At 42.2% G+C, this 10,532-nt stretch overlaps 1 protein-coding gene across 2 annotated transcripts in view; it reads right to left on the reverse strand.

The window, feature by feature from the left end:
• XRCC5 (X-ray repair cross complementing 5) overlaps positions 1 to 6,436 on the reverse strand; it is a 39,270-nt gene extending 32,834 nt beyond the window's left edge. For both annotated transcript variants that reach the window (XR_008332109.1, XM_053402594.1), the window contains exons 1-5: positions 6,328 to 6,436; positions 4,511 to 4,624; positions 3,624 to 3,807; positions 2,263 to 2,311; positions 1,061 to 1,183 (exon numbers count right to left, since the gene is read on the reverse strand). Coding sequence is in view for 1 of the 2 variants with exons in the window: in XM_053402594.1 (XP_053258569.1) it covers positions 1,061 to 1,183; positions 2,263 to 2,311; positions 3,624 to 3,807; positions 4,511 to 4,624; positions 6,328 to 6,345 (488 nt within the window). In the remaining variant the exon portion in view is untranslated. The remainder of the gene's footprint in view (positions 1 to 1,060; positions 1,184 to 2,262; positions 2,312 to 3,623; positions 3,808 to 4,510; positions 4,625 to 6,327) is intronic.
• Positions 6,437 to 10,532: the final 4,096 nt, after the last annotated feature.

Raw genomic sequence — 10,532 nt, forward strand, 5'->3', positions numbered from 1 at the left:
TTAACAGGGCAATCCTAACCATATCTGCTCAGAAGTAAGCCCCGCTGGGTTCAATGGGCCTCATTTCCAGGCACAGGCACAACAAGGAAGTTCCCAATTAGCAGTTGCTTGCTTGCATGCAGCCCTACAATTGCTAAAAATATGGGTATTCCTGCACAGAAGCAGAAAAAAGGCTCCGAAATGTAGCAATGAATGAGTAGAATTAAGGGCCGTGAGAATTTCAGCTATTCTCCAGGGGTCTAGAACTGAACCACAGGCAAGATCCAGCCTATAAAAGCTTCTGAAATGGTCTGCCAGCCACAATGACATAAGCAACACCACAAGACGACTCAGGTGGCACAACGGGATCAGTGCACCTGGCTGTTAACCAGAGGGTTAGTGATTCAAGCCCACCCAGGGGCAGGATTCCTGCATTGTAGAGGGTTGGACTAGATGACCCTTGTGGTTCCTTCCAACTCTATGATTCTAAGAAAAGCTGTCCCCAGTCATTCTATACAAGCGCTGGGCTGCGGGAAGAGATGCAATGGGGATGAAATCCCCATGGCCCACCTTGCTCTTCAGAATGAAGAGAAGTTCTGCCTAGTGGAGAGCAATTGTGGGAATGAAAATTACCTTTCCCAGCACTCCTCAGCTGATGTGCATGCATCAGCTAAGGAGCAGTGAGTGAGTATGTGGACCTATGATTGTGGACATGGGGGGTGGGTCTCACTCCACCCACTTTGGGGTCTGGTTCTGCCCACTCTTGAGCTGAGGCCCCCCAACAGTTGACATCTATCAGTAGAGGAATGTATACAACCCAGAGCTTTTGTGCTATTTGCAGAATAAGATATCCCAAATAAGGGCAAAATATGCTTTATTTGCATAATTTATGCAGCTTGCAGAATTCAACTATTCTGGATGCAGACTTGTTAAGTTTTGTGTTTGAACGCACAGCCCTGCTTATACAAAATTTTAGTGCCTTTTTGAGAAAGGTGCTACAGAGTTAGTTAGAGAAATGACATTCCCTTTCTCAGAAAAGGACAGAGTTGAAATAATATTTCATAGTTCTCTCCTCACTCACAAAAACTGAAGCGAAATACCAGTATTCTTCATGTTAGCAATGATAACATCCAGTTGATCCTCACTGAAGGGACTACTGAGGTCTGTAAAAACTTCAATGTGCCGTTTGTCATATTTTTTCCCACTAAAAGAGAAGGCAAAAATAAAAGTGTTTCAAAAGCACAGGTATGTTGACAGCTGCAATATTTTGACTGCTTCTTTACAAAGAGCAATTTATACTTTTAGTAAGGCCACATATGATTAATATGAATCCACAGCATGTCATGTATTTGCTGTGTTTGGCCATCACAATATACCATATTTTAGAGGGATGTGATTGGACCTAGGGTATCGCCTAGGTAAGCTGACATGTTTAACCTTAACCAAAGTATAAGGTTCAAATGAAATGCTAAACTTTATTATTCTTGCTATCCACCTTGAACTGTCAGGAAAGGCAGGATATAAAATTGTTAGATCAATACAAACAAACAAACAAATAAATAAATAGCACTGCCATTTTAATTATTTTCCCCCTTTATTACTCATTGGAGGAAGCATCTCCTCTTATAATATACTGAGTAAAATTAACCAAGTGCTATATTTCACTTGGTACCAGTCATGGAAAGTACTCCAGTGTCAGGTGAGCTCTGATTTTCCAACACTTAAGTCAATGAAAACCTGCAATTTTTACATTAGCGTAGACCTGATTCTTAGCACTGTGCTGCAGAACAAGTGCCCAATTAACCTGAAAGCAAACTTCAAAAATGGGCTATGAAAGACTTAAGTGGCTAAAGTTCAGCAGTGAAAACAAATGAACAAACAGAGCAGAGCAGCGAGGGAAACCCAATACTTTTCATTTTCAGCTTGTTATATACCTCAAGAGTAAATGTCATTTTGTTCTTCAAAGAACTTCCAGTTCTTTATCTCAGTGAGAATTTGGGTCCACAAAAGCTGGTTGAGAGGTACTACCACTTCCTTTACAAAATTAAACTAAAAATGTCCTGAAGGCTATCCCAAAATAGCCCTATTTACTAAGCTGTCTAATAATACACACAGAAGATTTTGATCTCTCTTGTGGTAATCAGTCAGAATCCTTCAGTATTTATTATCTCAAAAACACTCCTTCCATAGTAAGATAATGTCCCAACACTAAAATGGAGTCAGATCCATTTTCAAAACTGAGTTTCAGAATGCTTAAAGGCAGTTGTGGGCTGATATACTTACATTGTTTCCTTTTGGAGCAAGTCCATGCAAACAACAAGAGCATCAAGAACTAAGCACATTAAGAAAAGTCACTTTAATTTTTAAAAAACCCACAATTTGATACATGCTGGCCAGGATACAGTCATTACTGAGCAGCCCTAGTCACAGTAATATTTCACATTTAACGCACCTGAAGTGTTCAAAGCATTTAACATATCAATAACAGCCCTGTAGGGCAGTGTTTCCCAACCTTATTCCAACTGTGACCCCCTTCTGACCTAGTTTCCTTTCTGTGATGCCCCCCATGGGCATAGCCAGGGGGGCAGCTGCCATCCAATAAGTACAAAACAATACAAATCAGAGGTTCTGCCCCCCCAACAAAAATCCTGGCTACGCCCATGCCCATGTTCTATGTAAACAGAACCTGTTTTATTTATAATTTTTATAATACAGTCCAAAAGGCGCACAGGGAGCTCTGTATATATGGGAGAATTTTAAAAAGTGGTCTTCACTGACCTGGTGCAAAAAGATCTTGTCATCCAGAGGAGCCCTGGCTGCCTAGATAAAACACTATAGCCCCACACACCCTTACCTGGGAGTATGGTCCACTGAACTCAGTGCAGCTTTCTTCTGAGTAGACACTTATTTACCAGATGCAAGGCAGCAACACCAGACGACCCCACTCAGCTAGGCGCTGGGATGGATTTCACCCAGACCTTGCAGAGTCAGGCCAACACTGCCGACAGGCCCTACGTCCCTTGGCACTTAAATCAGGGGTGGGAAACACAGCATTAGTCCTGCTTTGGCCTGTGAAGCCATTTTCCCCAACTCATGCCCCTCTGCCCCACACCTGAAGTCACATGTGAGGCAGGTAAAGACATGACTGGATTTGTTCCGCGAGTTTCCCCTGAGAATCTTGATCATGCCACCAATCCTTCCAGACAGCAGGGTCAAGTCACTGGCAGGATTAAAGTCACTGATGGGCCATGAGTTTAACACTGCTGGGTAGGCTGCACAACTGAGCACCCCTGTAGAAAAAAGCTTTGCCAATAATGAAGTTGGCGAAGCGCCATGCACCCCACACTCAGCTGGATGTCGGGTGCTTGGGAAGTGCCGTGCAAGAGACTTTGGCAGGTGGGAGGGATAAACCACCTGTCAGTCATCTGACATCATAATAATACCATGTCCTGCCCACCTGTCAACGGTGTTCTGTCGGGGTGGGACAAATAACAATCTGGCCCACCGAGCCAAATAGGTTTGTCTTAAATAATAAGGGCTCTAGGAGTTAATGTGGCAATTCCAGACACAGTTAAAATATAAACTCCCAATCTTCCATGCAACTGTAATCTGGTGAAAAGATTTTCAACATTCATAAAGGATACTGTCCCCATGTTCAGAGCCAGGCTGAACCATATTTTGTATGTCTTCCAGCAAATCAAAATCCGGCATCATCAGGTGTCTGTGCACAGTGATATGCTGATATTGGTCCCCGCTGGCAAGGCTATTTGCAGTGTCCTCTGTGCCAAATAAAACCAAGGCGATTTCATCTTTACTCTCAGCAAACACCTGCAGATGGTAAAAGATGCCAGTGCAGATACAAAGTGATCAGTATAAACTTTGCTTCAGATTACTATCGATTCATTTCTCCAACCTTATCTGCATCATATATGAAACATATTTAAATGACATTTTAGGTTCTGTGGTCAGCTACCAAACTGTTATGGGAACTACAGTTCAATATCTGGAAAAAAATCCCGAGGCTAGAAAATACAGTTACAGAACTTTGCCTCCCCCGCCCCCTCCATCGGAAGGGGCAGTTTTAACACAAGTTGAAAACTGAAATAATGGTAGGAAAAATCAATGTACCAAAAAGATTGGTGGAACAGAATGCATTATCAAAGAAGTGGAGTAGACATTCTGTATTTCTGTTATACCTATGTAACTTTAAGGGAAGAAGTATGAAGCTGAGGGGAAACATGGTGTGCAACAAATTGTAAACCACAAGCAGGGGCAACAGCCTCAACGCCCCTGAAGCTGCCCCCGTCTTCTATCCCATTGGAGTTCTTTTTTTCCTATTCATTTCTGCCTTATTTCACCTGGTTTATAAAGTTAACAAAACACTGCAGGCCTGTTTTAAGTTTTACTTCTTCCCTTTCACATGAAGTGAAGTTTAGCCCTGTTCTGATGTCATCATGCTGTGAGTTTTCTGAGGCAGCTTCATCTTTATCATAATTTCTACTGTTCGTCCCACCACTCAGAGCTCTTTTACCTGTCGCTGCACAAACATTGTCATCACTTTTTTGGCTTGTTCAAAAGGAGAGTCTTCTCCAGGACCAGAATTGCTCATGGAAAAGCCGACATCCATACACAGGACCACTGCTGCCTTCAGAAAGAAAAAGTACAAGCTGAACTAGAATATGGCTAGGCGAAATCATACAACCACCTATTTCTTGAGCTGTAACATTATGCACCTACATTCTACTGCAAAGGAAACTATGGAACCAATACAGCTTTCAGGCTACAATCCTATACCCACTGGGAGTATGCCCAGCTCAGTTTAATGGATTTTACTACTTTACTCAGAAGTAGGCATACACAGAATTGTTTTCAAAATTTCTACCTGTCTTGTCAAAAACACTGTAGAAAAATAAACCACAATACACACTCCCAGCAGGATTGGGGGGGAAGTCCAATTAGCTTTGTAAAATTGCTTTTACAATAGAAATAATGTGTTTAATGCAGTAAGGGTAAATATGGAGGGCTTATATAGAAAAAAAGCCCCATAATTTTTTCTTTATTCAGTTTATTCAATCTATGCATTTTGGGTCGGAGGGCTCTCCTGAGCAGAAAATGCTTGCTCTGCCTGTACCACTGAAGCTTTACAATCACTCAGCTGAGCAATACTGTTGGATCCAACCCAATATTTATAACCCACCTTTACTCAAACTATAGGAATCCATTTTTTAAAAAATCAGGTTCCCCCATGTCCTAAACTTCTCAAATATATTTGTTCATGTCTTGGATGCTGGAGTCACAGAACTGGGAGAACTGTTTGTTTTTTCTAATTTAATAGTTTAGTGTTTTTTTTAACTGCATGTTTACTGTTTTTATATTGTATTTATACAAGCTTTGCTACACAGAAAGCTGCTTTATGGTGGCTTTCCCCTTGAAAAGTGGGATATTAGTATCTAAATACCTACATAATAATTTTATTATAGAATTAAGAGGGTGCGTCCAACTAACATGTACGAGTAGTTCAAGGACTTTTGCCTGTGCAATACGACTTTCCATCCCCACACAACCCCTTTTATCTGCTCTGAAGAATTGGGGGAGTGAGTGGGCATTGCGCACTACTTTACTGCTTGATCCCAACCGGTAAGTTTCTGATATGTGAACAAGGTATCTCTCTCTCTCTCTCTCTCTCTCTCTCTGTGTGTGTGTGTGTGTGTAAGTACCACTGTGTGTATAATCACTCCCTTGATTAATCTGCAATACAAGGCATCACTTGGTTCTAAATGCAAGTGTAGATTAGGTTGCAATCCTACATACACTTACATGCGAGTAAATCCCATTGAACTCAATGGGTCTTACTTCTGATAAGCTATGCACAGAATTGTACTGTAATAAATAAATAAATATGTAATATTGTGTCGCGATCCGCTTTGTGCAGACTTATCTGCCCCTGAAAAGCAGGATGCAATTCTGATTCTATATATGTAGCATTTCGGAGTGGGGGGGGGTCGCCCCGGGATAATCTGATCATAGGTTACCCCCCCCAAAAAAAATAACACACACACCTCACTAAGGACTAGAAGCCTCACTTTCACCTACAATAATAATAACGATACATTCTTAAGCGAGGGAGGGAGGGGAAGAGACTCGCTAAGCATCTTGAACGGAAGTCCAATGCTAGGGGATGAGCCCGTGTGAAGCAGCCGAGAGAGGCGGGAAAAGTTCCCCTCAGGCCCTGAAGCCTCCCATTAGCTCTGTCAGGGCGACGCGCGTCTCTTCCTGAGGGAAAGAGCCTGCAGGGGACCAGCATAGGCGGCGAGGTCCGTCTCTCACGCCCCACCACCCGCGCGTTACCTTCGCCCCCCGCGACATCGTGCCAGAAGCGGCTCCAGCTCCGTCTTCCGCGCCTCAGCCGTCTCTTCCTTCCGGAGTCTCTCGGCCAGTATCCGGCCAAGAGGGTCTGGGAGCGGCCGTGGGAGCGAGCCTCACAGCGGCACCTCGTGGTCGCAGCCGAGATGGAGAAAGAGGGATGGAGGGCTGGAGGAATTGCGGTTACAAGGAGGAGAGGGTTGGCACAAAAGAGGATGCTCAGGCTGCAGTTCTAATGCACACTTCCTGCAATGATTTAACAGTGCCGGATTTACGTATAAGCTAAACAAGCTATAGCTTAGGGCCCCACTCCCTTGGGGGCCCCCAAAAAAATTTAAGGCGGGAAAACTGGATTTACACTTCCAAAATATAAGACAAAAAACAAATAAAATAAAACCTGCATACAGCAACAGTGTTTTGTATTGTGTAGGCTCCTATGATGTAAGGAACGGCCCCCGCCTGCTAGCCTGCTCCCTAAAATATCACTGGTTTGCTCATTTCTATATATAGAGTGCCTACATTCTGCTATTTATAATTATTAGTAGTTTGCATCATATATTTTCTCCTGTTATTATTTCATGTTAAAGCAAGTTTCTAGAGACTAGATTATGAGTCTTTGTAAATTGTGTTTCTAATGGGACTTTTGTTATTGTCAAATGCCAATGTGTTTGCATTCTTAAGTTTGTTATGAATAAAAAATCATTTGAAGTTAGAGCTTAATAATTATTTCACTATTAATACACTTAATTGTATTTCACTTCAACAATTACTTTGATAAAATGCATATTTTGTAATGTGCAAATAGCTTTCGATACCTATTAGGTCCATAAATTACTATATAGCATATATTCAACACAAAAAACAGCTACAATTTGTTGTTGACAAAGGACAGCTGGACATATAAAGGGCCTCAGTAGCTTAGGGCCTCATCAAACCTAAATCTGGCCCTGATTCTTCAACATCAACTTCACTGGACTGGTCGTGTTGTGCGGATGCCTGATTAGCATCTCCCAAAGCGACTACTCTATTCCCAACTTATGAATAGAAAGCGTAATACTGCTGGTCAACAAAAGAGGTTTAAAGACTCTCTCAAGGCAAATCTTTTTTAAAATATAGTATAAACACGGACAACTGGGAAACACTGGCCTGCGAGCTCTCCAATTGGAGAACAGCCTTTACCAAAGGGGTCATGGGCTTTGAAGACACCCGAACTCAGGATGCAAGGGAAAAACGTGCTAAGAGGAAGGCACACTTGGCAAACCATCATGATCAGCTCCCACCCGGAAACCTATGTCCCCAATGGGGAAGGACATGTGACTCCAGAATTGGCCTCTACAGTCACGGACTCACAGTGAAAACCGTGTTCATGGAAGATAATCTTACTTGGCTATGAGTGATCGCCAAAGACGAAGATAAGAAGGAGAGAGGAAGGAGTAAAAAGATGTGTCGACACAAAAGTGGATGTTCACGCTGCAGTTCTAATGAATACTTCCTGGGAGTGAGTCTCCTGGAAGCCAACGGCTCTCTCTTCGGAGCAGATGTGTATAGGGTTGCACTGTTCATATCATAAGCCTAAAAGAGGGCAATGAAGATTGGGTGTGTGTAAAGAAATGCCACCTTTTAAAAAGGAGAATCTTTTCACCCCACTGCACAGCAGTAAGTTCAAGCTTCCCACCACGTCGATCCTTAAGGATGCAGTCCTATACTCCCACTTACCTGAGGGCGAGGCGAGGCGAGGCTCCGTGAGGCTTCTGAGTAGATATCTGTAGGAGTACAATAACCAATCTCAAAGCGTATGGGAGAATGGGATGCTGAGAAGAGCGCAGAGAGAAGAAACGTCGTGGCGCATCTGCAGTAGGACAACTGGATGCCTTCACCTACCCCAGCTACAACAAAACATGTCTCTCCTGTATCGGTCTCTGCAGCTGTTACTCAACAATTTGACTTCACCTCCAAAGGCACACTCCTCCATCAGCTCCCAAGATGGATAGGTGCCAACCATTTGTTTTAAAACTACTGGTTTTACTTAGATTTTATGTCCATTTGTTTTTAAAGATTTTATCAGTATCTTTTATGAATATTTTATATTGTTTTATGTAAGCCACTTAGAGGTTTGGGTTGATTAAGTGGGATGTAACTTTTGTTAAAATATGGGAGTTCATTTGGAAACACTGAGGTATTGTTCACCGACTTTTTAAAAAACTAAATGTCTGTGTATAGTATCTGCTAGATTAAATTGCAGTTTCCTTTTGCAGAGTATGGCATCCTGTCAAATATATGCAATTTTAAAGGAGGGAGGAAATCCGATAACCCAAGAGGGAATCTTATTCATTTCCCATCATTCCTTAAAGAAGATGCCCTTGGTATCCTAAACGAACTTGAACAAGTTCCACCCTGGGCTGAAGCAGTGATTCAGGCAAAACTGCCCAAGGCTAAACTTAATTTGGCCACTTTACAAGAGAACAAAAAGAATAGGCCTCCAGTTGCATCCGAAGAAAGGGCACATTATCTCAAACAGCCGCAGCTGTAATGCTGCAGGAGACTGTGGTCCAGATCAGTGTGAATGGATTCTGTGTACAGTTAAATAGACCACTTTCCATTTTCTCCATGATGGGATCCTTGTGTAGGCTGTCTGAAGTTCAAATGGAAAATACACAAAGCAGCAGGTGATGTGAACAATTTTGGACAAGTCCCTCACCATCTGCTATGTTTTTGGAACAACCAGACTCTTAAGGAATAGGAGTGGGTGGTGGGTGGGGAAAGCTTCAATCATTTTGCAAGAAATTGGCAGGTGGTCTATACAGAGGTTTCCAAAACACCTGGGTTTTGAAAAACTATCTGTTGAAATATGGTTTTTTAAGGTCTTACACCCCAGCATGAGATAGATCTGCTGGCTACAGAATTGCCTTATCTGTAGCAGCTTTCCTTAAACACTTATTATGCACTGTACTCTACGCTACCACCTGCAGCTCGCCATGACTGTCTAGCAGTTATGGATGATTCCCTGCAGAGGTGCATGTAAGTGCACAATTTACTTCCTCTATTTGAGCACACATACCTGGAGAAGAATCCCCTGCCTACCCATTTCATGAATGTGTATAAATAAACCATGTGCCCATGGTCTGAAATTGAAACAGAACTTCTATACAGGTGGTTAATGTTTCTGTTCACCCTGTGGAATAAACTGCATATTTAGTTCTGCATCAGTATGGTTTTCAAAATGGTAGCGGGGGAAGTTTTCATATTACCAGAGTTTAGGCATCCCTTTGCCTTATGCACACTACAAAATGCTAATGCATTTCTACAACCTTCTTGTTAAACTATTTAAAAATCCACCCACAATATTTTGTTTAACCAGCCTGCCCGTTTGCACGAATCCGGGTGCTACAAGGCAATTTGCCCCCAAATAATTCTTGCTTACCTTAGGCCATGATCTAACTGTGTATCTGCACGCATTTCAGAAAATCCATCACCAGCTAATTAAACTTTAGAACACAATAACTGATTCAAATATTTTAATCAGATTAAAACTTTCTAAAAATGAAGCAGGCAAACTCTCAGGAATAACTGCTTCTGTTTGCAAAAGACTGAGATCCGTCTGGCGTGTTACAATGTGGATTGTTGCTGCAGTGCAACAGACACCTAGAATACAGCAGATACCAAATAAAGAGTAATACCACAAACATTTACTCATTGTGCTACCATTACCACAATGTGCTGTGTGGTAAACTGGCCATCTGTTTTGTCATGTTTTGAGGCGAGGATATATAATTTACTTATTAAGTCTATATGCCACCCTTCATCAGAGGATCACAGGGCAGTTTATAAAGACAGAAACGCAAACAATTCATAGGAAACACTTCCCCATGGTAAGAAATGTTTTGACAGTGAAGCATTCATGGGTGGTGAGATTTGGACATGGGCATCTGCAGGAATCTTTTGGGAAGGGAAGACAAAGCAAAATACTGGAAGTGGGAAGCAGGCTAGTTCCCCATAAAGAAATGAAAGCAGTGCCCATGTGTTTTGCCACATTATCTCAGGTTCTACAAATGCTAGAAACATAGGGTGGTATTCAATTAACTCATAGGTAGGCAAACTAAGGCCCAATCACCTTCTCAATCTGGCCCGCAGACGGTCCGGGAATCAGCGTGTTTTTACATGAGTAGAATGTGTCCTTTTATTTACAATGC

Source organism: Podarcis raffonei, chromosome 1 (genome assembly GCF_027172205.1).
Source record: "Podarcis raffonei isolate rPodRaf1 chromosome 1, rPodRaf1.pri, whole genome shotgun sequence".
Lineage (NCBI taxonomy): Eukaryota > Metazoa > Chordata > Lepidosauria > Squamata > Lacertidae > Podarcis > Podarcis raffonei.